The sequence below is a fragment of the Dermacentor andersoni genome, chromosome 10 (assembly GCF_023375885.2).
Source record: "Dermacentor andersoni chromosome 10, qqDerAnde1_hic_scaffold, whole genome shotgun sequence".
Classification (NCBI taxonomy): Eukaryota; Metazoa; Arthropoda; class Arachnida; order Ixodida; family Ixodidae; genus Dermacentor; species Dermacentor andersoni.
Window position 1 is genome coordinate 59,772,298 of NC_092823.1, and position 26,757 is coordinate 59,799,054.

General features: G+C 47.1%; 2 protein-coding genes across 3 annotated transcripts; one reads left to right on the forward strand and one right to left on the reverse strand.

Moving 5' to 3' along the window:
- Positions 1 to 450: 450 nt before the first annotated feature.
- On the reverse strand, positions 451 to 11,498 carry LOC126543845 (uncharacterized). Its single transcript, XM_050190975.3, has 4 exons — positions 11,346 to 11,498; positions 7,250 to 7,288; positions 4,274 to 4,286; positions 451 to 2,252 (listed from the first exon to the last, which is right to left on the reverse strand). Exons 1-4 carry the CDS (start codon positions 11,469 to 11,471, stop codon positions 2,080 to 2,082), a joined length of 351 nt encoding a protein of 116 aa, XP_050046932.1. The 5' UTR covers positions 11,472 to 11,498; the 3' UTR covers positions 451 to 2,079.
- Positions 11,499 to 11,736: 238 nt separating this feature from the next.
- Positions 11,737 to 25,196, forward strand: RpL36A (ribosomal protein L36A). 2 transcript variants are annotated; one of them, XM_050190976.3, is made up of 5 exons: positions 11,737 to 11,822; positions 12,288 to 12,396; positions 16,371 to 16,438; positions 23,401 to 23,517; positions 25,109 to 25,196. In XM_050190976.3, exons 1-5 carry the CDS (start codon positions 11,820 to 11,822, stop codon positions 25,127 to 25,129), a joined length of 318 nt encoding a protein of 105 aa, XP_050046933.1. In that variant the 5' UTR covers positions 11,737 to 11,819; the 3' UTR covers positions 25,130 to 25,196. The 2 variants fall into 2 exon arrangements, with proteins under 2 accessions (XP_050046933.1, XP_050046934.1); XM_050190977.3 differs by lacking the exon at positions 11,737 to 11,822 and adding an exon at positions 11,933 to 11,957.
- Positions 25,197 to 26,757: the final 1,561 nt, after the last annotated feature.

A 26,757-nucleotide genomic window follows, 5' to 3' on the forward strand; every position in this document is an offset into this window, starting at 1 on the left:
ACAACATGTAACAGGCTTTACAATGAAAGCTTGCAATCGTGTTTTAAAGGGCCTTCAAAAAAAAAAAAAAATAATTGATAGCAACGTATTTTGTGGACCTGGAAAGCTCCCGAAGGCCATACACTGGTGGCACTGAAACCCTCTTGAGGTCAACGGCATTCTTTCAGTTTGGCAAAAATGTAAAAATTGGGCTTTGTCGCAAATTTCCCTAGCCAAATTCGCCACCGACGACGGCAAGACTTTTGGGTCCAAGGCCGGGGGGGGCTGCCAGCTAAATGAACACACAATACCGACTTGTTCGAACAATGCTGGCTCTACACCACCATAGCTTCAGAACATTCAAAACTAAACAGGTTGGCATTTCCATCCCCCAGGTGACAAAGAACTCGCACACACATACACACACACGCCAAAGAAACAGAACCAAAAGTAAACGTACACTCGTGGCCATTGTTTGGTGATGATGCAAAATCGAATGACAGTTTATTGGCTGATCCAATGTGGTTTCTTTTCGCATTTCCCACCGACAAAGAAAAATATAAACAGTTGTGGTTGCATTGAGAGTGCATGCCGTTAATGTATGTCGGAAAAGAAGGTGAGTAACCGGGATAGAGGAAATCCAAAGTTTTTTTCTTGGTTGCTTGCTTCGATGAAAGAAACTACCAATGATGCAAGGAAATGCGCGCATGCCGTCTGCACACCACACTCTAGCCAAGCATGTTTGAACACAGTACATAAACGTCGCAACAGTCGCCCGGCACTCAACACCAGATGCCCCACATGCCAGCAGCCAGGCAAAAGAAGAACACCCAGCACCTTGAACAACCACGCACTAGTTGTGACTTCAAATTAATTTATAACTCGTGGTACACACATTCAGCAATGACCTGCTTCGACCCTGGCTTTTCTTGAGAGCCACAGTTTTTTTTTTCGCTTGTGAAAAACAATGATGGTCTATTACACAGTCGCCGAAACATTTTACAACATGACAGACCATATTTGCAGAGATGAAACAAAACAGTGATACAATGGTTCAAAACAAAAGCAATGCTTTACAAGCTGCACTTTGCGTAAACAAAAACATGGAAGTGCCAGACTTCAAAAGTTTGCACAATGGCTCCTTGCAATTTCCTTTTGCCATGATGTATGTGATGCGAGTGACAGAATGAGGTTGAAAAGAAACTCTGGATGTTCGGCACAAGATGTATAGGAAGAAGAGACATGCTGCAACCACTAAAACAAAAATTGACAGTCCCTTTTTCAAGAGGATGCAAGTGCTAATTAAAATAAAAAAAAATAAAGTACAATGCTCCAGTGAGAACACTTTCGTCATACAAGGCAGCCCAACAAAAAGAAGTTCGTAAACCAATCAAAAGTGTGAGAGACAAAATACAACAGGGAAAAACCTTGGCAACCAGTCTACTTTGTCCCATACGCACATGCAACGATGCCCAAATGTTTTTGTCTTCCTTGGAGAGCCAAAAAAAAAAAAAAAGGAAAAGAAACCATGAACAAAACGGCGGAGGTGTGTGACTGATGAGTTCTTGATGAGAGACAAACGAAGAGAAAAACTCAATACAATATAAAAACAAAGAGACCGCTCAAAGAAAGAGGGGAACGAGGCGAGATGGGAGGCAAGGGAAGAGAGACTGGGAGGGGAAGGGGTGGGATAAGAGGAAAGATCAGTCCCTCCAGCTGGCGCAAGGATGAAGATGCTGCTGCAGCAGAAGGCGCACACACACATACACACAAAAAAAGAAACCACGCACGCCCAGCCACACACAGCGGCAGGAGAGAGAGGCAGCGACGAATGTCATTCACCAGCGGGCGGGTGTTCCGTCGAGCTGTCAACCCAACTGGCGCAGATGTGGCCGACGAAGAAAACCGACGACTGCTGGCTAGAAGACACGGGGATGGAGGCAGCGGTGACTTCATCATTACTTGCAGCGGCTGAAGGGACTGCAGTTTTCCCCTAGCTTTTCTTGGAGAGAGCGCGGACGGAAGGAAAGGGGGAGGGAGTGGCGAGGAGAGGGAAGGCGCGCAGCAGCAGCGTGTCGTCGTCGGTCCCCACTAGCCACTTTACGCGTCATCCTCATCATCGTCCTCGGGATCGTCGTCTCCCTCGGGGTCATCCCCTTCGTCGTCGTAGTCCTCTCCATCGGGAACGGCTTCGTCATCATCATCATCGCCTCCATCGTCGTCACCGGCGCCCTCCTCATACTTGTCATCCGATTCGCCATTCTCCTTCTTGTCTGTGGACAGAAAGGAAAAGCAGGTGGCATTTGAGGCAACAGAATAGTTACGTACACATGAACCAATGCACTCACAAGTACAGTATTTACTTGAACGTAATACGCGGGTTGACTTCCCAGTCAAGTGGGAACACAGCGTGAATGTAACGCAAGATGGAAGGAAGAAATGGGACCTTTATTCAAGAAATCACAATTAGCAAACAAGTTCTCTTGCGCAATCCTTTTCAGAGATAGGTTCACTTTCATGAAATGTCGCGCGACTCGTCACCAAAAGCGTCTCCAACAAGAGTTTTTGGCGCTGTACAAGTGCCAAGAGTGCTGTCAGCCATAGTACACATTGAGGGGATCGGTGCCAGCATGAGCGAAGCGTTGTGAAAGCAAAACTATCTCCGAGTTTGTTTGATATTAAGTACTTCTTAAGAGGCCGCAAAACCATTTCAGTTGGGGACACTACCAGGCCACTACGAGGTCCACAGAGCTCTTTCGGCCAGCCTCGGATTTAAAGAGGGCCTTCCGTTGGTCTTGCCATCTGTAAATAGTCGATGTCGAGCTGCCGAGTCACGGTGTAGTTTCCCACCCTCTCGGCTGCCGAAATTGCTCGCCTCTCGAAGAGGAAATTGCCTCACAATGAATGCACTACGTTGCCATAACACCACGAATAAACGGAGTCTAAGTGCGAAATGCCACAGGGTGCTGCAGCACTGTAACCGTAGCACCAGCCACAAGAACAGCGAAAAATGTGTCGATCCCAACAAAACCACGTTTTGACTTTGATCGACTTGTTTACAGATTGGATTGGGACGTGCAGGCTGCCAACGATAAAAACCGAGAGATTTAGCATATTTGCTCTAACATGATCAATGTTGCCGTTATTTGAATGTAACAAGAGCGTAAAGTTCAAGCAACGAAAGTCGCGAAAAAAGAAAAGAAAAAACATGTTACAGTCTAGTAAATACAGTACTGAAATTCCTATTTATAGAACATTTTAGTTCCCCTGCAATGTCTCACCCAACGCTGCAAATGTGCCAGTCACCATGTTTCAGTCAATTACAGCTGACCGGAGAGAAACCATATTCTAGAAGCTGTGCATGTTACTGGCAGTACCATGTGACCAGGCGCATGTAGTCAACACATGTACTGTCATACTCGATATCAGCTGCAACGCACAAGCCCCTGCCGCAGCTATGCCCATGAGAGAAAAGTGGAAAGGGTTTCGGCTTTCCAGAAATGCGCATACTCCCGTGCTTTATGCTGCCTTTCTTCTTGGAGCGATTAATACAGTGGCCCGCAGAGCATCCCAACCTTAGCGCAGCATGCTTCGTCGTGGCGCACGCTTCCATAGCATTGCAACAATTTTTTCCCCTCCAAGTGGAGCGACAGCCAGAAAAAGACTGAAAGCAAGGGGAGTATGCGCATTGCTGCAATGGCGAGACCCTCTCCACCCTGTCTTTAGAGTCGTTGCAGCCATGGCTTGTATGTTGCAGCTCATACAGAGCGCGACAGTGCGATCAAACCACAATATAAAGGATGTGGATATGATGATGCAAATCTTGTTGCCTTTGGCTTCTTTATAAGATTTGATTATACACACCTATACTGCTCTGAATCATAATTTTAACAAAAGTTTGGTGTTCCAAGAGAAAAATAAATTTGACAGGCATGTTCCTTGTTTTACCTGCCCGATCTGAAATGCCAAAAGTGGGAGATGAAACTTTTCGTGTAGCCTAATGAGACTCGACTGGCACAAGAATCCACGACAAAGTGTAACGTGGCGTGAACATCTCACAACAACTCGGTTTGCCACATAAACTTGTGGAATCTTCTCTACAGCTGCAATACAACAAATGGCCATCATTTCCAATGGCAACAACTTAGCTGGACACTCGCTGCTGACATAGCCTAGGCCTTATTTGCTCAGCCATAGAGGGCTGAAAGAAATGCCAATTAAAATTGACAACAACGCAATACAACAAAGGTTTCCACTCAGGTCCTAGCAACATGGTTCAAAGGTATAAACTCACCTTTGTGGTCAGTCTGTTGGCATCACAAGCAACCAGGGTGGACAGGCACATGAAAGGAAAAGAAATTTGTTACCCAATGCGCAGAGGCCACCAATAACTGCATTCTTACTGCAGTGAAATGCCACACGAAATGCTGCCTGTGAACGGCACGAGAAAGTTCATGAAGCACCCACACAACACTATTTTTACTGCAGAGGAACTGCGATAGCCCTTTAATGACGTCTTTTTCTGCACTGAAAACACAAACAGGGACAACAAGAAACAATCCCATGTGACATGAACTAACCAGCAACTGAATCACATAAACAGCTATAGCCCGAACTTGCAGGTCGAACAAGCAGAGGCAAACGGCCCTTGGAGACAGCAAGATGAAAACCGAAGTTGTCAGCTACTCGACTTCAGCATGATGGTGCAAAGGAAACGCACACGGTTTTTTCAGAACGTTGTGGGCTTCCACAGAACTGATTTGCCAGAGGGAGCACCTACACATGTGCCATCCTGTCCTATTCGGTTATCCCCTCTTGATTGGTTATTAGTAAATTATGCACGCCGAGTCCTCGTTCAACTTGTACCCACTTCGACATTGTGCACTAGGAAAGCGATAATCGGAACGTAATAAAGGAAGGACAAGTGCACCTGGACACACAATGACAGGCCTTTGCAGAGTCCACAATCCTTCAGACTTAGCAGCACCACTAGGAACTGTGGTCTTCCCTCCTGTTCATTATGAACTTTAATTTGAACAAATGGAAAAGGAAGCAGCTTACATTCACCAGTTATGGTGGAATCTCATCTTCCTAAGTGTGTGAAGATATGCTCAGGAAACTCTGGGGCTGTAACTGACTGGCAACCTTGTGAGGCAATGAAGGGAAAGTTATGGGGGGGGGGGGGGGGGAGGGGCAGCGTTGCGCCTGCACGTGTAACTGCACCAAGCATTCCGAAGCGTTCGAAAGCAGCGTTTTTTTGCTTTCTTGACAGACTGATTCGGCATAGCTTCCATTAGCGACAGTTTAGCATTTGCCCAGATGCAGAAGAGGAAAGCAGACAAATAAGTCAAACACTCAGCAGTGTGTTCTTTCCTTGTAATTAAGATCTGTATGGTTTACCTGGCTAGACTTAAATGTGGATGAAAATCTTATTTTTTTCCCTTTAGAAGTCCTCTTTCTTGTGTGGTTTTCCCTTCACTCGCGTAGAAAGTTGTCAGCAACTACCGCATTTACTTGCATAATGACCACACCCCTGAATTTTGCCATAAAAATTCAATTTTTTTCCCTTTTCCGCGTGATCACACCCCGAACGTGCTTCAGCGATGTGTTGTGCACCAAGTCTGGCTAACGATGATTGTGCTTACCATCTGTCGACTGCTACGCAAACGACTATTCAAGACTTACCAAGCAATCTACATGCACCTAACAGATTCTTAAGCAGATGCCCCGCTTCATTCTTTTCATCACTTTCTGCACATCCAAGAAGGAAAAAAAAAAAAAAAAAAAAGAAAAGGAAAGCCTACAACCAAACTTGCCTTGGCTTTATCTGAAGGCTTTATAATGGTTGTTGTCAACAACAAGCAGGCACCTTTCGATTCCTTTTGCCTGCACTCGTCACTAATTGACGTGTAACACACGTGACAATTTGCAACAAAAAAGTACGACACTATGGTACATCGAATTGCACCAGGTGCACTTATTTTACATGTGACACTATTTCTCGGTCGCGATTGCAAAAGTAGTCTACCTAGCCTTTACATCTTGCATGTATGAAACGGTTAAACGGAGTGTAGTGATTTGGAAAAGTTTTTTTTTTGCATAGCAATTTTTTAATAAATTTGATCAGTAAAATGTTGCAACTTTGATGCAAAACTACAATCCACTCTGCCCCAACACGTAGAAAGAGCCTAATGAACTTCTGCCTGTTAAGCAATGGCCCTGCATCTTTATGTCCCAGGATGCCTCCTCACAGCTGTGGCAAAATACAACGGGCATGTAGCCATTAACTTTATAGTGAACCTTACGACGGCTTTCTCGTATTTGTTGACTTTTGTGTGCATGTGCGAGACACAGCTGGGGACTCTTGCTTCTCGAAATCTGCCTTTCCTTAGGCACTTTGCTTTGATTCGTTTGCTTTGCCTTAGGCAAGCACACTTTGCTTCGTTTGTCCCTAGTCGAGTGGCATTTTGTGACAGCGGAAAAATACTCTGGAATAAGCTTGCTCTCTGTTCGCAGAGTTTCATAGCACTACACAAAAGTATTCAGCTTGTGACCGCAAGGTCCTCAGTTCCACTGCCATTTGTCTTTTCTTTTTCTTGCTTTGAAGCGCTGCTACACGACTATTATTTCCCCCTTTGACTTTTGCAGTAGGCTTTTCTTCCTATGCTTAATCCCCAGGCCTGACACAGCATTCCTGGCAAGGAGTGTAGAGTGGCTTGGCAGGCAGACTTGGGGAGGGAGGGGGGCACGGTCGGGTAGGTGCTGCTGTAGTAGCTCAAGACCAATAAATGATCAACACATTTTTACTGCGAATTCATTTTATCGCAAATTGCCCATTTTCAGCTTATACTGAAGTTTACCTTTGTGGCTGGGCAGCACATAGGCCGAGTTGGGCCCTGGAGCATGTACCGCAAAGATCACGTCCTGTCAATATGCCAAAGGTGCATTACGAAGCAGGAAACCTTATGTCAGACATGTTCCAGTGACACGGGCCCCAACCACTGATGACCAAAAACTTGCAGCTTCACCTCTACAAACTTTATGCTGGCCGCTAAGGTGTCACATCTGGATGGAAGTTCAAATGGCATTAGAATGGGGGAGCAAAGCGTTTCATCCTGCTTAGTACCTAGGCAAAGGCTTCGAGAAGCAAAGTGCTCAACAAAAGTTTCTAGATTTTTTTCCGGATACCTTTTTGTATCAGACAAATACGAGAAAGAAGCTCTCTTGTGAACCTTCATCAGTGGAGGAGGACATTTCGAATTCTACGCACCTTCTGAACCTTCTTCTTCACGTCATCATCTTCAGTCACCTGAAAGAACAAATAGATTGATCATGAAAATGGGCTGCATATGCACAGATATGCTCAAATGAAGTCATGATCATTGAATGCACTCAGATTAACGTAACTATTTTTGTGGCAGACACAACTTCATTGCAACAATGGTCGACAGCATAGCTAAAAAGGAACAAGAGAAAGCATTTACGGGAATAACAAGCTCTACCACAGGCTTCTCCAGATTTACGTTACAAAAATTTTTCATTTGTTGCTGTCGATGTTACCTAGTAAAGGTGACTGGTCAATTATGAACACTGTCAGGCAACATTCTTCCTACACAGGTATCTACTAATACCCTACACGATAATTAGGAGACCTTGCCTTTTACTTCAGTGCACACCATTTAAGGTCACATGTGATTGTAGTATCGTTAGTCTGTTTCAATTCTAACCCCTTGACGTCTAATAAGCTATGTACCAATTTTTATTCGACATGATTGGTTCTTCACCTATACGACACCCATCTTCTAGATGTCTCTTGCTTATGTTTGCCAATGTTTACCCACCCATTACCGTCCTTAAACTACAAGGCTTCGTGGAGACTGACCATACTTCTATAGATTCCGGATTGTCTATTCCAAGAAAATACTTGGAATTGTTTCAACCATCTGTTGCTAACTTTTCTTACTGCGCTGATGCAGCGCAAACTGTTCTCGGCTGTGTGCAGCGCTCATTTTGAGTTTCATGTTTTTATCCCAGAATAGGCCAATTACTTAACAACTAATTTCTGCAAGAACAACCAGTGCTTGAGGCGTGCGAGACGCAGTAAACTCTTTTGGATGAATTTGATGACCTATATATAGTTAAAAAAAAAAGTTGCATTGTCACACTAACACGGCTTAGTAGAGACACATCACCCCGATACTGCTGCCCTTCCTGTAATTCTCAAGTCAAAGGGTGTCAGGACTAGTCATGTACGCCATGCTGAAAAATCTTTACAGCCTTGGGGCACAGCAACAGCATGAGCTTCGATAAGGGGATTTATGCTTTAACACAACGGTCGCGCCTCGCGTTAATGACGTGTCCTCAACGCCGTTACTGATCCCACCTACAAGCGAGTGACTGCGTGGGAGGCGCACCTATTACAGCTAAATTGCAGCGCGAGTGACGTATACTAGCGGCAGTCACCGACACGTGCCGGCTTGCAGCCATCCCATGCCTACAGGCACCCACGCAAGCAGAGCCATAGGCGGCAACGCACATCAGCAAACCACCCTGCGACCGCCGGCGAAAACGACGCGCGCTACCGCTAGGCGGTATTGGGGCGTTTGGATCGGTAGCGAGCGAAAGTAACAGCAGTTACAAAATTGCGTATATCACTTTCCAGAACAACGCGCAAGGTACTAGCAACCCTTCGCGCTAGCGGAATGCATAAAAATACTTGAGAGCTCTCGAAATCGCTCGCTCGCGAAGGGCCGCGACAAGTCCATAAACTGCGTCGTTGTCGACTGCAGCGCACACGGCGATTTTCACGGCCAGCCTTTTACGTGCCGCTCGTACAAGTCGCAGTGACACACCAGCTTTCTGCACTATGAAATTAACAGCAACAAAAACTGCCCGTGACGTAGCGCCCGCTGTCATGGCAACCGGAGCGATTCCCACCAATGGCGCGGAGAGGAGCGTCCCGCGCACCGGCCAATCGGCTCGCGCGCGCACGTTTGAAGGTGAGCGTGAAGGGCGGCGAAGATGCCGGCCGGCCGGCGCACCGCCGGTACAAAAATGGCGGAACCGACGTCGCGGCATAGAACAGACGGCAACAATGGAAGAACGCCGCCGCTGCCGGCGCGCGCTGAGGACGCGACATTGACGAGCAAACACGCGAGCAGAGCTAACTGATCACCGACGCCCCTTCACGACGAACGAGCCAAACGCAGCAGGGCGACGATGTCGAGAGCCGGGCTCGGTGGCGAGGATTACGTGCGCGAACGCCGCGGCTTCTCTCTACGGGCCTGACGCATCGTCACGGCAGACTAAAATTAGCGCCGAAGGCGACGCCGCTGAGAATGCTCCCCTCTTATTTCTTTATTCGTGCCCGCTTCCGTGGCGCTTGCTACACGCGCGAGGTGGCTTACGACGCGGACGTCTACGCACCAAGCGCGCGCGCAAGCGATCAACCAACGGCCGTCTCAAACGCCCCAGAGAAGCACCAACAGCGCAGCGTGATATTCCCTCCCCCCCCCCCCCCCATTCCGGAGACACCATCTATCGATTATTTTGCTGCTTCTTCGGGTGACCACCCCACTGAGTACGTCGGACGCGAGATCGGGGAAGGACCGGCAAATCGAATGCCTCGACGATTCGCTACTTCCCTCTTGAATCGACTACAGTTGATCTTCCTCACCCGGCGAGCCTTCCTCCTCGCATAAAAAGCAAAACCCGGCGCAGACTGCCCGCCCTGGCACGCAGCAGACGCATAGAATTTAATACACCGCTTTATTGTTGTGTTCTCCGCAAATTGGTAAGCACAATTCCCCCAACGCGACGGCAACTTTTATTCGCGTCGCTGACGCTGCTTTGTTTCTGTTCCTTCCCCCCACACAACCACCGCCTCCTTCCCCCCCCCCCCCCCCCCCGACTATCTTGCAGTTGCGCCGGCGCCTATGCGACTGGGAGCTGCTGTTCACAACGGTCGGCCTCGCCAGCAACAGATTAGATACAAGCGCGAAACCGCAGAGCCGACAAAAAGCCGGGACTCGGACTAAACGCACCGTGGGGCGAAGATTAGGTACAAACGCAGGGAAAAGGCGCGGCGAAAGTAAAGAAGATAATGACGAAAGCGAAAATAGCGGTCATAGCGATATCTCTCTGCACCACCGGTGCACTGGAAACAGAAGATAACCGGCGGGAAGCAACCTCCGCGTCGCCGGGTGGTCGCTGCCGACCGACCGCGAGCTTCCGACTTAAAAGTCACGTTAAAATACAAAGTGCGGGGATGCGCGAGCGGAGCGAGATAATAAACATATAAAAATAAACGTCGCATCATCGTCGTCATACCGCGGGGCGAATGGTCTGGCGTCGCCACTGGGAGCGCTTATAAATAACCTCCGCGGCGGACGCCACAAGCGGAAACGAAACACTGAACCGCGCGAGTGACCCGGAACCCTCAGCGGCGACCCGCTTCTGCGCTAGACGGCGGGGTTGCGGAGAAGTCTGGAATCGCGACGATCGCCGTCTAAATCTTGCACGCTGGCTTTTAAAAACTGCGATCGCCGGACCTGGTAAAAAAAAAAAACAATCGTCGCCAACGCTTAGCGCGCGGAGCTTCGCGGTGGAGGCCACTCGGCGAACATAACGCAAAACGAAGCCCGGTGCTGTACAAGGAAAAAAAAAAATGCGCGCGCGTTGGGGCCGGCGCGAGCCGTGTAAAAAGGGGCCTCAAGTATTCCGAAAACGTGACAAGCACGCGCTTCTCGTTCTTATTCGTTCCAAGAGGATGGAACGCTAAAAGAAATAAAAAAGAAAGAAATCGCGAGCGCACGCAACACCGTAAACGAGACAAAACGGAAGCCGAGGCTTTTCGATAAAGGAAAGCGAAGAGACGTTTGGAATGGTAGAAGGGTGAAGGGAGGGTAGCTTGCGTCGGCGTCGAACATCGGCGGGCTCGCGCTGATGAGCCGTGCGCGACAAGTCGGAACCGCGCAAACGCTAACAGGCGGCGAAATTTCGCAGAAACACGGCCTCGCAGAAAGAAACGAACAGAACAGCGCCAGCCGGCGTTAGGCTTAGCGCTTCCCCCACTTCCATAATGACTGATCTTAATTCAAGCGGTGGGGCCCCGGCGGCGAAGACACCGGTGGCCTCGCTAACCAAAACCGCGCAGGGCTCGCGCAAATGCGTCTCGTTCGGTAGCGCGAACGGACGCCCTGGAACGCTCGATGCCTACGGCTCGGGTTTCGTTCGACGTCGTCGTCCAAACGCGCGTCGCGACGCAGAAATAAACGGCTGGAGGCCCGCCGACATGCGACGGCGTGCGGTGGCTGCTTGCACAACGGACATAGCGCGGCGCCGGTAAGGACCCGGCGCTCGCTCACCTCGGCCGAAGACCGTTTCTGCGGCGACTTCTCCGTCTTTGCGTCACCAGCACCCTTCTCCTTGGCCGAGATGACTTCGTCGGCCTGCTGCGTCGCGACGTCGGCTTGCTTGTCGGCGGAACTCATGGTTTTTCTGTGCGGACTGCGGGAGAGCCGACGCAGCTTCTCGCCTTTGTTCAAATTCGTAAAAATGGCGCGTGCAGCGGTACGGCGTAAGCGAGCCCCAGTTGCCCAACTTCAAAGTGCAACTTGCGCTTTAGCTGCGACGGATATCACTGGAAAAATGTGCAAAAACCCGTAATAAAATAAAACAACGAGACTTGAAGGCCAATTTTGGTGCACCAATGATGACCAAAGCGAAGCTGCCAACGAGGATTCTAGTGCCTTCCCCCTTTGCTACCCCCGTTTTGTGTTGCGCCGGTAGTGACGTCCTAGCAACGGTGGTACACCACTTCCTCTTTAGACAGTGGCACCATGGTAAGCGTGTATGTTTCTCGCGCCGGCTCGTGTATTAATCGTAATTAATCCCGTTGATTTGTGTCCATCGCGGCCACACATTTCAAGTGTTTGTAAAGGGATCCTCGAACTTTTGTTTCGTATATAAATATTATGGTAGGAACTTGTAATTATGCTACTTTTCGCGTGTGAAACCGTATAACGCGGCGAGCGCCTGGCACTAGACCCGACTTGCGTGGTAGTCATGTATTATGCTCATTTCGCGGGCGTTATTATTATTTGGTGCTCTTGCGTTGCCTAATGTAATTGGCAGGAAGCTCTCCCAAGTTTGTCTAAAGTCGATGCAGTCGCCGGGTTGTTTGATATTTGCGAGTTGACGTGATCCGTCGACGCTTCACCACAGGATTATTGCTCTGAGTTAACAGTGTCTTCCCCCCCCCCTTTTTTTTTCTTTCCTGTGTGTGCGTGCGTGTGCGTGCCTGCCAGGTGAACGTGCCCAAACAGAGGAGGACTTTCTGCAAAGGGAAGTGCAAGAAGCACACCCTGCACAAAGTGACACAATACAAGAAGGGCAAAGATTCCCTGTACGCCCAAGGTGAGTTTCATTGCGCCTTACCTGAGCATTCGTCACGTTGCTTGCGTCAATCATTAGCGAAGTGAGATGACAAATTTTGATGGGAAGTATTGGCAGACGTCAATTGAGTTTGGCCGTTTTCGGGAACTCGACCATGTGATTGTCAAACGCATTCAACGATTCTGCTCAGCGTCTTTTAAAAGAAAAAAAAAAAATACTGGACCTATATTTTCCGAACATTCGTCAACTGTTGAGCATGCATGTTAATATTAACTTGATCCTAATGGTTCTCTTGCTTCGTATTGCAGTTCGGTGTTTCCACCAAAGTACTCATGATTAGTCACCTTAAAATAATCTCAACATAATTTTCTGCTTCAGTCATTCAGTGGACCGTTTGACAGTGGATGTTTGTGTTAAAGTCCCAGAGCGCTCGCCTATTTAAATGCTGCAACGTCATGCAAGTGAACTTGCCTAGCACTTTTACATGAATACATTTACATTCCTGAGGCAACGAGCCTGGAAGCCTACATTTGGTGTCATTAGGTGTTAGCGTTTTAGTCAAATACGTGATTTGGAACATTCAGTTACTTCAAAGTCGCTGAAGTTCACCTTGTCAAAGCAAGTCCTTGCGACTATTGCAGTGATCATTTCCTCTTTGATTCTGCATATCATACACGTCACTTTCCAAAAGTGAATGTATCCGGCAACTGTCAAGTTCCAATTACATACTCTGACAAGTCTGTCAAAAGCGTGAATAGAACTTTGGCTGTTTGCATACTGAGTTGTTCTGTAAATTGTCTTCCGGCATTTCAAGCCCAACTATGGCATCACTGCAGCCGCAGTAGGAAATGGAATTCAACCGTGCTGCGAGTTTTTTGACGACCTGTCGCGCAAGCATACTGTGCAATGATGTGGCAGCCCATTACCAGCATGTGCTGCGCGAGGCTTCTTGTCTCGTTGATGCAGATAATTATTTTTGCCATAAATGTGAATGTCATTCTTCACAAATCAAATGCAGCCTTGCTCGGGCTTCTTTTTGGTTGGCTAAATTTGAAAGGTTTGTCGGCGGCCATAATCTGCAAGCCGTGTGACTTAAGTTATGCCATAGCTACACGAACACACTAACTTAAGTTACGCTGATGCTTGGCTACCAATTGCCATAGTCAGTAGCATGGAAAGGTGGCAGATGGACGAGCAGGTATCCCATTAGGTTACAAAGGTGTATAGTGCGAAATGTTTGAACAAGAGAGAGGTATGAGTGGTTAGTCGGGCTTATACCCCTGACACACGGGCAAAACTAAAGTCCTTTCCAGTAAAGCCCTTTTGCTAGTCTGAAGGACCCTTTGCAGAAAGGAGTTGCGCCTATGACACCCGGCACCGCACTGAACTTCTTTAGGTAGTTCCTCAGATGAACGCCGCAGGAAAAATAGCGCTGGCTGTTAAAGCCACAAGAGAGAAAACATTCTTAAAAAGCTCCGTATTTAATTACACTTAGCTATTGTAGAACCTAAAAATATATTTTTTTCATTGTTGATGGCTAATAATGCTTATAGTCGTTTATTTTATTCGCGTTTTTGCATTGTTAGCAGCCATTTAACTTGGTCCAGCAACTATGTGCAGCCGGTGTTTTGCTGTGAGTGCTGTTTATTCTGGTGATGCCCACGTTTCTGTCCTTTTTCACGTCTTTGTCGTCCCTTCCTTTGTGCGCGCAGGCGTAACGCGTTTTATTCAATATGTTATTCCAACAACTGTGGTTTCTTCTGGATATTTCCTGCGGGCGCTGATTGTGCAGTCTCCATCTCGCGACGTGAACACACCATATGCGCGCAGCAAAGGACGACGACACTGCCGGAATTCAACATGGCAGCACTAGCGACATTATGCGAGCTTTTGAGAGTATAGCTAGAGGAAATGTTCACTATTCGACAAATTGTATTACCGCTAACAATTAAAACATTTTCGCAAGGTAAAAAAAATACCTATTGGCACTGTATGGCAGGTTTCCTTCTATTGACGAGTTGTGCACGCTGTGTGCAAGAGTAACTCCTTTTCCGCTCGAAAAGTAGTTGCGCGATCTCCTTTCCCGAACAGGAATTTTGCCGTAAAGGAGATACTCCTTTGTCGTGTGTCACTGCGCTTGAACGCCTTTCCGGTAGATGTCCCCTTACCTAAAGGACTTTAGAGTGCCCGTGTGTCAGGGGTATTACACGCAGGGCGTAACTTTGTCTGAATGTGCAAAGATGCTGCACTCGGTGAAGTAAGTCATGTGGCTGCAGTTAGCTGTAATCAAGGGTCAAGCTAAGCATGGTTAGCGTGTCCATGCAATACGGCCTGTGTGTTTCTCTTGCCGTGCTTGTTGATTGTTGAAGCCAGCAAAAGGGAAGGCGACACGAGGAGTGGCATGCCCTGCCATGTTGGCTGCAGCAGCCCAGCGCCTATGGTGTTGCGCTGCTGAGCATGACATCGCAGGTTCCACGCCGGTCGCGACGGCCGCAGTCCCATGTGGGCAGACTGCAGCTACGCTCGCACGCTGTTCATTGCGTGCGCATTAAAAACGGGTCATGAATTCGAGATCAAACCGGAGCTCCCCCCCTTTTATGGCCTGCCTCACCATTGCATCGTAGTTTTGACACATAAAAGCGGAGAATTTTGTTTTCTCGGTGCTAGTTTCATTGTGTGCAGTTGTCGAGCACATCGACACGATGGTTGTTGCTCTACTGGGCCATCACGGTGCATGCGACGTCGTGTAAAAATTTCTAAACATAAATAAGTTGCATGTAACATGACGAATACATCTTGCGGAGGTGTTCCTCCAACGTAGTGGCTAGGACGACATCTGTGCTAGCCAACTATACGTAAAGCTGGACACTGCGTTTGACTGGCGTGCGTGTGCGTATTCTTAACTTGACGCTGAATTCACTCTGCCACAACTGCTTCATACTTGTTTTGTACAAGTGATGGTGTTATGGCAGCATGCAACGGCAGTCATGTGGATAGAGCAGGCGAAAGGTAACACAGACACTGGCAGTAACTGCAAAATGTTCTAAAAGTGTTGCACAGCATACAAAGCACTGCTCTAACTACAATATACAATTCCTTTTTCCTGAGATTTTACGTGCCCAAGCCACAATCTAATTATGTTGCTGTAGCTAGGGACTGCGGATTAATTTGGACCAGCTTGAGTTATTTAACGGGCGCCAAATGCACGGTACGCAGGCTTTCTTGCATTTTGCCCACACCGAAATGGAATTCCACCCTGCGCGCCAAAGCCACTAAGCAACCACGGCAAGGCAAACGTTTTTATCGGCACATTTGTTGGTCACTGACTCGGTCGTGCCCTATGGAAGCCGTGGTCACTTTTTGTGCATGAATGTTTTTTTGCTCCGTGGCTGCGGCATTGACTCAAAGCCGGGTCGATCCTGGCATGTGGTGGGCTGTAATCTGATGCCATGGCTGGTTACTGGTAATAAAAAAAAATTAAATTTTATAAAGTGTATTCCCGAAAACTCAATTCCATGCAATGCCTCGCTGTACAAGACTCACTTTGCAAGCTCAATGGTTTTGCTTTTACCAGGCTGCCAGCAGCGAGGCACTGTTTCAGTAGTGGCAGCTTGGACATATTATGCTTCCGGCATATGTCCTTCAAGCATTTAGCAGGTGCTACAAGCTCTATCTTAAGCCTCAGATGAATTTCTGAAGACAAAAAAATTGCAATACTGAAATACGTGGAACGCCCTTGGAAGGGGCATAAGGTGCATGGCTTATATTGCAAATTGTTTTGCAGGAACAATTGTGCATAGCCTGTGGAAGATTTCCAAGTAATTGCAGAAATTGGACCCTTGTGGAAGCCTGCTCACTTAATCTTTATGACCTACTTGTTACCAGTACTTTGTCAGATGACTGAGATGTTGCAGTTGTGGTGGTACTGCCATGCTTTTTCAGTGTAGTTGGTGCCATGCGTGTGATAGACAACTCCTTTTTTTTTTTCTTTGCAGGCAAGCGTCGTTACGACCGTAAGCAGAGGGGATATGGTGGTCAGACCAAGCCTATCTTCAGGAAGAAGGTGAGAGTGTGACTCCTGCGCTCTTATAATTAGTAGCGCCACTAGTGTAAAGCATGCACGAACATCCTTTTTTAGCACATTTGGCCACTTCCCCTTACTGCAGATACGTATTTCTATCTCATTATGGTGCGCCGCTCCTGTATCGGCATGAGCGGATGCTGAGCAACAAGGTGCTTTTGCAGCTTGGAAGACTGCCCTGCACTCACGGGTCAGGCATAATTAAGACGTGCTCACAACTGCAGAATAGCTACACTGGCAATTGTTTGAAGAATTAAGGCTTGACGAGTCTGGCTTACTTTGCTCCCTCTAAAGCTGAGCAGTGTTTACCAACTTAAAGTAGTGCTGCTTGCATGGACTTCTGCTGTCTCCGTATTTGGTGGGGGCGAAATGCGAAAACGCCCGTGTACTTAGATTTAGGTGCACGTTAAAGAACCCCAGGTGGTCGAAATTTCTAGAGTCGTCCACTACGGCGTGCCTCATAATCAGAAAGTGGTTTTGGCACGTAAAACCCCATAAATTTTTCGCTGCCTCCGTAGGACAGTTTGTCGCCCTGCCTTTGGTGGCAGCGCTAGTAATCCATTATCTGGTGATCTATTACAAATTCTGTTTCGTTACGTACTTAGCACCCTTGTTATGTGTTCTATCTGCACATGACTGTTTGTCACTGCACTTTACATGCAAGTTCACGGTCTTGGAATCATGGTTATTGCAACATGCCACTCATACACGAGGTTCCCCTTCTATGGCTTTAGCAGGGGGCTGCACGCGCCATTGTCATGCAACGTTCCAAACATCTCCAGCAGCAGTTGGTTCACTGGTGGCAGTAGGCCTGTCACATCTAATAAGAGTAGCCCTGTCACAAACTGACGACCTTGGTTAAGCTGGCCAGCTCTCGAGTGAAAGTCAGGAGAGGGGAGGGGGTGGCAATGACTAACCTTGTCAGCGCCAGGAGCTGCTACTGCTGAGTAGACCATAAATATGATCGCTTTGGCGCAAACAAGGAAGGACGGAAGGGAACAAGGGGAGCGCACAAGAGACTGGCAGGAGCTGCCAGTCTATACGTGCAAACAATGGTACCCAATTTTTTTTTTTTAGTTTTGCCACGTTCGAACTTATGATGAAGTGGATACGGCGGTTGCCTGGTTAACACGGCTACCAGTACCTTACAGGTACTGTAAATGGTTAGGGCCTACATCATCATCATCATCATCATCAGCCTGATTACGCCCACTGCAGGGCAAAGGCCTCTCCCATACTTCTCCAACTACCCCGGTCATGTACTAATTGTGGCCATGTTGACCCTCCAAACTTCCTTATCTCATCTGCCCACCTAACTTTCTGTCGCCCCCTGCTACGCTTCCCTTCCCTCGGAATCCAGTCCGTAACCCTTAATGACCATCGGTTATCTTCCCTCCTCATTACATGTCCTGCCCATGCCCATTTCTTTTTCTTGATTTCAACTAAGATGTCATTAACGCGCGTTTGTTCCCTCACCCAATCTGCTCTTTTCTTATCTCTTAACGTTACACCTATCATTCTTCTTTCCATAGCTCGTTGCGTCGTCCTCAATTTAAGTAGAACCCTTTTCGTAAGCCTCCAGGTTTCTGCCCCGTACGTGAGTACTGGTAAGACACAGCTGTTATACACTTTTCTCTTGAGGGATAATGGCAACCTGCTGTTCATGATCTGCGAATGCCTGCCAAACGCACCCCAGCCCATTCTTATTCTTCTGATTATTTCACTCTCATGAGCTGGCAGGGCCTACAACAGAACTAAAACCACAAAAAAAAAACTGCCTTTATGATAATGCAAGAGAAGACAAAAAGTACGAAACTGAGCTGCCGGGAATTATAAAGTTGTATAAAAGGTATAAAAATTGGTTATTTAGTAGAAAAGAGAAAAAGTCTGGACATTTGGCCTGCCACGACAGGGTTATGTCGGGACTCGGGACATATGTTCAAGAGTTAGGACTGTCCCACTAAACACACCATGGTTGGCAACCCTAACTTTTAGTACTTCTGATGAGTTGCAGCCTTTCCTGTCCTCTCTGGTGTACAACAGACAACTTTCTCATGCTTTATGGTACCGGCTTTGTTCCGTCTTAGTTGTGCAGCCTTCTGTGGATTCTGACATTCTCTTACCTGCCAGCTCTCCCCCATTTTCCATAAAATTACGGATCGGTCTCTGAAACTTCCATTCGAAGTATCTCGATATTCGGAGGATGCCCGAGGAGTACTTGCTTTGAGCACGTTTGTAGCAGACAAGTTCATGAAGCAGGGAAAATAGGAAACACCAAGATATCTGTAAAAGTCAGTGTGATCTAAAAAAGAAACATTTGCGTTGCTTGTTAATCTTTGCTATGACAAGTTTATGGGTGCTTGTTTGTCGTGCCTAATGGTAAATAATCATTAATAAACTGCGTGTATATCCGTGAAAAGGCTCATGCTTAGGGCAAGCTCCGAATGAAAGATGCATGCTAATTGCTTCCTCTCGATCCACTAATTTCAACATTCACGTACTGGCAAGTTTGCCTTTCACCACATCAAACTTTCAGTCAGTGCAAAGTGGCGCCATAGAACTCTCGCTCGTACTTGGGCAGTAACTGGCACGGCATTCTGTGAATGTTTATGGAGGGCTTGTTCTTTTTTTTTTAGCTTGTGTCCAACCTGGCATCACAGCTCTTCTTGCGTCGTATTCTGCATAGGTTTTGCACCCGCTGGTCTCTTTTCCGTCTGCTCTCGGGCCCCTCTCTCCTTGCAATGAACCCCTTGAATTCCCTCAATCTGAAGCATGATTCCCCAGTCAGTTACTATCCCTTGTGGTCGTCCACTCTCTGAACCGAGTCTCTCATCAGCACTACCAAGGCTGGCGTACTTGGCGAGCTTATCCAGCAGGACGAAGAGATTTTGGTTGTGCTTGGAGCTTCAGAGGGAAAAATCCCAAGTGGTCCCCATGTTATTTGCCAACTTGGTAGAGTGCCTGCTCATGTTTCGTCAATATTGTCTGCGATCTGGCTTTCTTTTTTTTTATTTGGTGAAACCGAAACTGCTTTCTTTTTGAAACTGTACTGTCAGCTGACAAGTGCCCCATCAGGCTGTGCAATCGCACAATTGACATCCTCAATTCATTAGAATCGCAGACGTCGACTACTTCACTCCTTTTTCTCAAGTTGCTTCTGCCTCATTGGAAGCCCTTCAGTATCCCTTTCCTGTCCATGCCTATTCCCATTGATGGCCTGCTATTGAGGGTTGCAAGTTCGTATTTTGCCACTTTCCGAGCACCCACGAGCGTCTAGCACCATTTATTGGGCCACGTAGGAACTTCTTAGCCAGTTTCGTTTTTTCCTGCTGTGCAAGGATTTTTAAAGCACCTCCAGAGAAGGGGTTTGGTCGGCACGATTGGGCACCCATTGGGTTCAAAGATGGCATCGGCGCCGCTCATGCCCGGAAACGTCGCATCTCTACCGATTTCAGTGCTGCGAGTGAGCTTTTGGACCTTGAAAGCAGCACCGACGCGGAAGACAACTTCGGTTTGCCAGATTTTACAACGGAGTTTTGTTGCCTTCGTCGAACCGTTTCAAAGCTGCTGTGCGCTGATATAAAGATAGCCTCCATGTTCTAAAGGTCGCGGTTCTTATCTGCAGGGTGTTAACATCCTTCGGTCAGGATCATTTGTTGGCGGCCATGCAGGGAATCGAGTTTCACGCGGAAAGACTGCTGGCGGTCGACCTTGGCATTGCGCTAGGGCTAGTTACTAGAGCTAGCGTTTTTCATATGTCAAGAAATTTTTTGCATAGGAAGATTATATTTGCTGAACTATTGCAGAGCTCCTTTGTGTTGAAAATGTATGACGGAGCAACAGGGACGGTTTTATATTACTTTTTCTTTTTTTCTACAATGTTAGATTTTTTTTCAAACTCCTTTTTAATAAGCATGTTTGGGAATAGTACTGTCAGACAGACTTTCTCGCTCTTCAATTTGATACTGTACACTGTAGTATCAAGCGTATTGTGTGATATGAAAAAAAAAATAAGTAACCAAAGACCATTCGTCTGTGGCTCGTAGGCAGTTGTCCTCCTGTGCCTTGTCTGACTACTACAGAGTGGCTTGGGTGAGCTCTGCTGTAAAGGCCGTTCCTCTGTCGGTGATGAGGACTTCTGGGGCGCGATGTCGCAGCAGGATGTTCTCAACGAAGAATTTTGCCACTTCGGCTGCGCTACCTTTCGGCAGAGGTTTTGTTTCAGCAAAGTGGGTGAGGTAGTCCGTCGCCACGACGATCCAATTATTTTTGGTTGTTGTCGGAAAGGGTCCCGACAAGTCCATCCCGATCTGCTGAAATGGTCGGCAAGGAGGCTCGATCGGCTTTAGTAATCCCGCTGGCCTTGTCGGTGGTGTCTTGCATCGCTGACAGTCTCGGCATGTCTTGACCTAACGGGCAACGTCAGCGATCAGGCGCGGCCAGTAATACCTTTCCTGTATCCTTGATAGTGTCCAGGAGAATCCGAGGTGTCCAGTGGTCGTATTGTCATGCAGGGCGTGCAGTACTTCTGGACGAAGCGCTGATGGAAGAACAAGAAGGCAGTTAGCGCGGACTGGTGAGAAGTTCTTTACTAGTAGGTTGTTTTGAAGCGAGAATGAAGACAATCCTCGCTTAAATGCCCTAGGAACAACATTGGTGCTCCCTTCCAAATACTCGACGAAGCCTTTTAGCTCCGGATCTGCTCGTTGCTGTTCAGCGAAGTCTTCCGCGCTTATTATTCCAAGGAAGGCGTCATCCTTGTCATCTTCTGGCGGCAGCTCAAAGGGGGTGTGTGATAAGCAATCGGCATCAGAGTGTTTTTGTCCGGACTTGTAGGTTACAGTGGTATCATATTCTTGTAGTCTGAGGCTCCAGCACGCCAGTCGTCCGGAAGGATCCTTTAAGTTCGCTAGCCAACACAACGCGTGATGGTCGCTGACGACTTTGAATGGCGTGCCAAATAGATAAGGGCGAAACTTGGCTGTAGCCCAAACGATGGCGAGGCATTCCTTTTCGGTCGTAGAATAATTGCCTTCCCCCTTCCGCTTTTGACAGCGATTGGCTAGTGTAAGCTATCACCTGTTCAAGTCCGTTTTTCCTCTGGACTAGAACGGCACCGAGGCCCAGGCTACTGGCGTCAGTGTGGATTTCTGTGTCGGCGTATTCGTCGAAGTGTGCAACTACCGGCTGCGACTGCATGCGTCGTTTGAGTTCTTGAAATGCATCGGCCTGCGGCGTTTCCCACTTGAACTCGACATCATATTTAGTTGTGTCAATGCCTGTTCCCAGAAAAAACGGGCTACACTGAACGCTCAATGAAAGCGGTGAACAGAATTGGCGATCGTCGAAAGTCTGATCAGCGGGTCAAGCGCGGCAGCTTTTATAGATCAGTTGTCAAATGTTCCAGAGTAATCGCTGAGACCCGCGTGTCTTCCACAATGTTCTACATTATTCGTGCCGCGCATACATGCAATCAGATTACACAAGGTTCGGTGACAGACATCGGATGGAACCATCGATAACATTTCAGAAACTTCCGATACATGCAGGGGCGTCCTGCGCTGTGCGATAACATGTGTTAGGCGGTGAAACGTGGTCGCCCGGTAACACAAGTACACGTGTCACTATGAAGTTACTCTGCTCAATGCTATGATTGCTTGAGCATAGCAGTTCGGTTGCAAATAGTTTCAAGTGCGGATTCACGATCCCAATAGAAACTGCGTCTGACGTCAATGCCAGTGGCCTGTGAATGCGCTGAAAATGGCAAAAACTGCCTCCCACCTAAGACGCTGATTTTTGCCCAGCTCTCGGCGCCGTTTCCTTTGAGGAATTTGTGAACACTCGCCAGAGTGGCAGTTTGCAGGCCTTTGACAACCAGCTATATTTTATGCTCAATGACACCGGGGCACGATTGGCAGCGACGAGAGCGGCGATGACTGCAATGATAACTGTGCGGATAGTGCAATTGTATGCCTGAGCACAGCGGATGTTGAGTCTGGTCGGCACTTCGTAGAATTGGTCTTTCCGCTTGGGGGCAATGGTGAGAAAAAGGCCCCAAGGTGTTCAAGCATATTAGCATCTTGTGCAACATGCTTTTTTAAGCACGTTGCAAGCGAGAATGGCTACAAACAATGCACTTTGCCGAATAAATCGGCGAGGAGTATCGCCGCTTTTTACCTTTTTGTTTAATTCGAGCTGCCAAATAATTTGATCAATTTCGACCGTTCCTGCAAGGAGAATTATCGCAGGGGAACACGATACTGGACACAGAACAACGATACAGGAGAACTGTATGGAGAATTTAAATAGCACAGCCATGTTCATGACTCCTTTGATTGCAATTCTTTCATACCACCTTTCATAGTATCGCCCCATCTTAGCTTGAATGTGCACTCAACCAATGCACAGGGTTGGCAGCAGTAGAACGTGGGAGTGCAGTGGCCTCCAGGACCTTTTTTTCACTTGCATATGGAGTGCCCCCAAATTTTGGAGGCCACGGTCTCCGACTCGGTTGCACGGCTTGGTTTCACTCATCGCCAGGTGGCCAAAAGTTTGCGACAGTTTTGAACACTCGTGACAGATCACTTGCCAAGAACATCATGAACAGCCAGTTTTCAACTTCAATCGGCGTGGAAAATTCAGTAATTCTTCATTCTGAACTAAAAACATTTAGTTTCTTGCCAGTGAGTGGTTAGTGCAGTGAGAGGGACCATTGTAGGTTCTTCTCTGAACGGCAGCAAAGGGCTTTGCTCTTGTGCCATTAGTGTTGTCTGACCCGTCAACGAACTGCTGTATTGCTGGTTGGCTGTGTTGTGCGTGCCAGTTCACACGTATGTGTCCGGAGCGGCCACATTGTAAAGTGCATACCTGCCTGGCTGTGCCCTTATTGCTACGTCTAGCCGTCGTGCTTTGCTAACGTCGGTGCCGTCTGCTCTCCCGTGCAGGCCAAGACGACAAAGAAGATTGTGCTGCGTATGGAGTGCACAGAGTGCAAGAACCGCAAGCAGCTTCCCATCAAGCGCTGCAAGCACTTCGAGATTGGCGGCGACAAGAAGCGCAAGGTATGGCTGCTTGACGAGTGTGCGAGGGTTGCCTGCGCAGGAGTGCTGGGTGCAGACGACAATTCCGGCTAAATTTTACCGGCTTGTCTGCGCTAAAATTTTGCATAGGAATGGTGCCTTCAGTATGTTCAGTTCAATATGTTTGCGTGCATTACTTGTTTTGTCCACAGTAAGTCCAGAATGTGAGAGTTGTCTGCGGTGACGCCAGCCTTTTACTAGGGGTGACAAATGGCGCTGCCATTTCCTTTTATTCGCGTCAGCGCGGGCAACATGCACATTGGATTTATTGTGGACGAAATGGGAGGGGGCAAGTGATGCACACAAATGTGGTAGAGTCACCAACTGATTATTTGGACAGTTGTGCGGCCATCGCCACTCACTTGGTAGATGTAATAATGTGCAAGGGTAACTGAAATTTCGGACACATTGCAGCGTTTGGATAATTAGGCCTTTGCCTGCATGACTGTGCACCAATTTAGACTACCAGGTCGAGCTGAAGTAGCAATATTGTGGTTTGGTAAGTTTGCTGGCGTGTTCGTCGGATGCATCGCCAGTGGTTCCTCGAAACAAAAACTGGCGAAGCCTAGTCAATTCAGCAGTTGTGGGCCATGCCTAAACAGCAGGGCAAGCCAAACCGCTAAGTTGTAAAGCAGGGAAAGGATGCATACAACCGTACGATTCCCCCATTGGCGACCTCTGGCGAAGCCTAGGGACAATGAAGCCGTTGAACATCCTCTGTCAAAAACTTCTATTTTCGGTCTGCCCTAGGAAGATTTTCAAGGAATAACCATAGCTGACAATGTCCGATTACGGTATTTACCAGATTCAAACCCAGCTTTTTTATTTTCTTTTTTTAAAAATAATTTGACCAAAAGTTGCCTGGGCAATTTAATTGGACACTATACTGAAACCGTGTTCACGGCATTCGTATGCTTTACTGCATAAATGGCTGTATTGCGGCGAAGGTGACTTGCAGAAACCGGCCTTCATTGTGCATCACATATTTATACCCTTGCCCATATTTCTTGCTAAAAGATTGAGTGTAGTTAGGTTTCTACTTGCTTCAAGAGCTTTAATGTCATTTCTATGTTAGTGTTATACTTTGGACACATAGAAAGAATGTGCGCTTGATTCAGGGGCATATTAGAATCTGGAAAATACTACAAAATGAATCAGTGGCGCGTATTGTCGATGATGGAATGAAGGCTCAGGCTGGCAACGTCCAGCAACTCCTCATTCATAAAGACAGCCGAAATGTCTAAACATCAAAATGCAGTGTAATTGGGCGACGTGGCTGGCGCTACAGTTGTGAAGTGCAATTTGAAGGCATTAAATTTTTTTGCTTTTATTTTGCTTTTTTTTACAGTAGTGTGAATACCAATCAAAATAGATTTCGTGTTTTAAGTGTCGTTAAGCTGTATGTGTTGCATGACGTTGAGTGAACATAATCCTCCACTAAATATAGCCATCGTTCATCTATTTTTGCCTTGTAATTTGCACAGAGTGGAGACTTGTCAAATTTCGGTAGTTGTAGGCATTAAATTTGTCTCTCATGGCTCAGTATTAATGTCTGCTCTTTCTTTCTTTTCAGGGACAAATGATCCAGTTCTGATCTGTCGGTGTAAATTCCATCTCCCAACAGCACAAGCTATTAAAAAAAAATGGCGCCGTCTTTTTTACTCGTGTTGTTCCTTGGCAAAACTGCTGTCTCTTCTCATTGGGGCTGCCCGGTAATGTTAATGCAATAATAATGGTAGTAATAGTAATGTTGGAACATGTGACAGTAGCTTTCGAAGCGTGCTGGTTGGATGGCTCTGAACGTTTCCTCATTCAGGAGTGTGTGTGTGCTTGGAAGAAACGAGTAGGCATCGATTAAAAATTGATGGTTAATCTGGTCAATTGGAACCCTTTAATAGATTATTTGAAATTTAGGCACGTAAGCTATAGTTTTTTTTTTGTTCACAAGCTTCAAAATCAAATTACGCTATAAATGGATAGTGGCCTTTAAAAGGGCCCTGAAGCACTTTTACAATGTGGTAGGAAAACGTTGCCAATCTGCAGAATAGGCTCTGGTGAACATGCGAGCCAAATGTTGACCTGCATACAGCAGGGAATATACAATCTCGTGTCAAAAAAAAAAAAAAAAAAAGCTATAGGTTGCATGCATTATCATTGCAGGCACCTGGACCGACCAACAGATATTGGCTGATTCTGTGATTGTGAGAACATCCTCGGTACCACTATTAAGTTTTTGGTAAAATAAGTGAAACATATATGCCTGTGGTCTCAGATAGACACAAATATGATTTTGTCACAGTGTTTCACCCCTTTAATATCGAGAGTGACGGCTTGCTATTCATTTGGGTCTTTGCAAGGTTAAATCAATTAATCGGGCCTATTGACGTTTTCTGAACTGCTACAGGGACTTCACAGCTAGATTTGTGGTGTGCCAGAGGCTGTTGCAGGAGTAACTTCTTGATAATGGGGGGTGTCACAACTGTGTTCATTATGCGAAAACTGCAGCTCCAGATCACACCTTGTTTTAGTGCAGAACTTAATCGTTTAATGATGGCGTACAAAAAAATACTCCCCAAGATATGTTTATCTGAATATGCAAAACGGAGGAAAAAACATTGCGCAAGCTTTTTTCACCACTAGGGGGGAATAATCACTAGGGGGGAAATGGCAGGCTGAAAACTTGCAGCGGGCTTCACCCCCAAGACACGTGTGGCTCACATGGAATTTGTACAGACGGCTCTTGTATGTGAACCATAGGTGTACCTTCATTTGCTTTACATCATGTCTGCGATGCTACTACGGCTGGAGATCATGCATCGGTGAGTCTCCTCTTGCCTGCTTTCAAGAGTCTTGTGCCAAACTTCTGGCTCCTCCCATGTTCCTGCTCTAAACCAGCAAACAGTGCTTGCTGCCTCATTTAGTGTTCGCCGATGATATTTAGCCACACGCATCGTACTCTATACTAAAACACTGCAAAAAGTTTTTTGTATGTTGCCTGGAGGCAACATCCGTCAATAATCTATATAGGTATTGCATGCTGCCCGTACAAGGTAGTTTCATGCAGGCCATGCAGAGGTATATAAAGGAATCTCATTTGTCACTACAGTTAGGCCACTTATTGTGTAGAGGGCATAGATAACTACAAAAATAAAGGATGAATATCCAAAAGCCATAGTAGCGCAAAACAACATAGTAAGTGGGATTGGTAATGAAAAGTTCCGT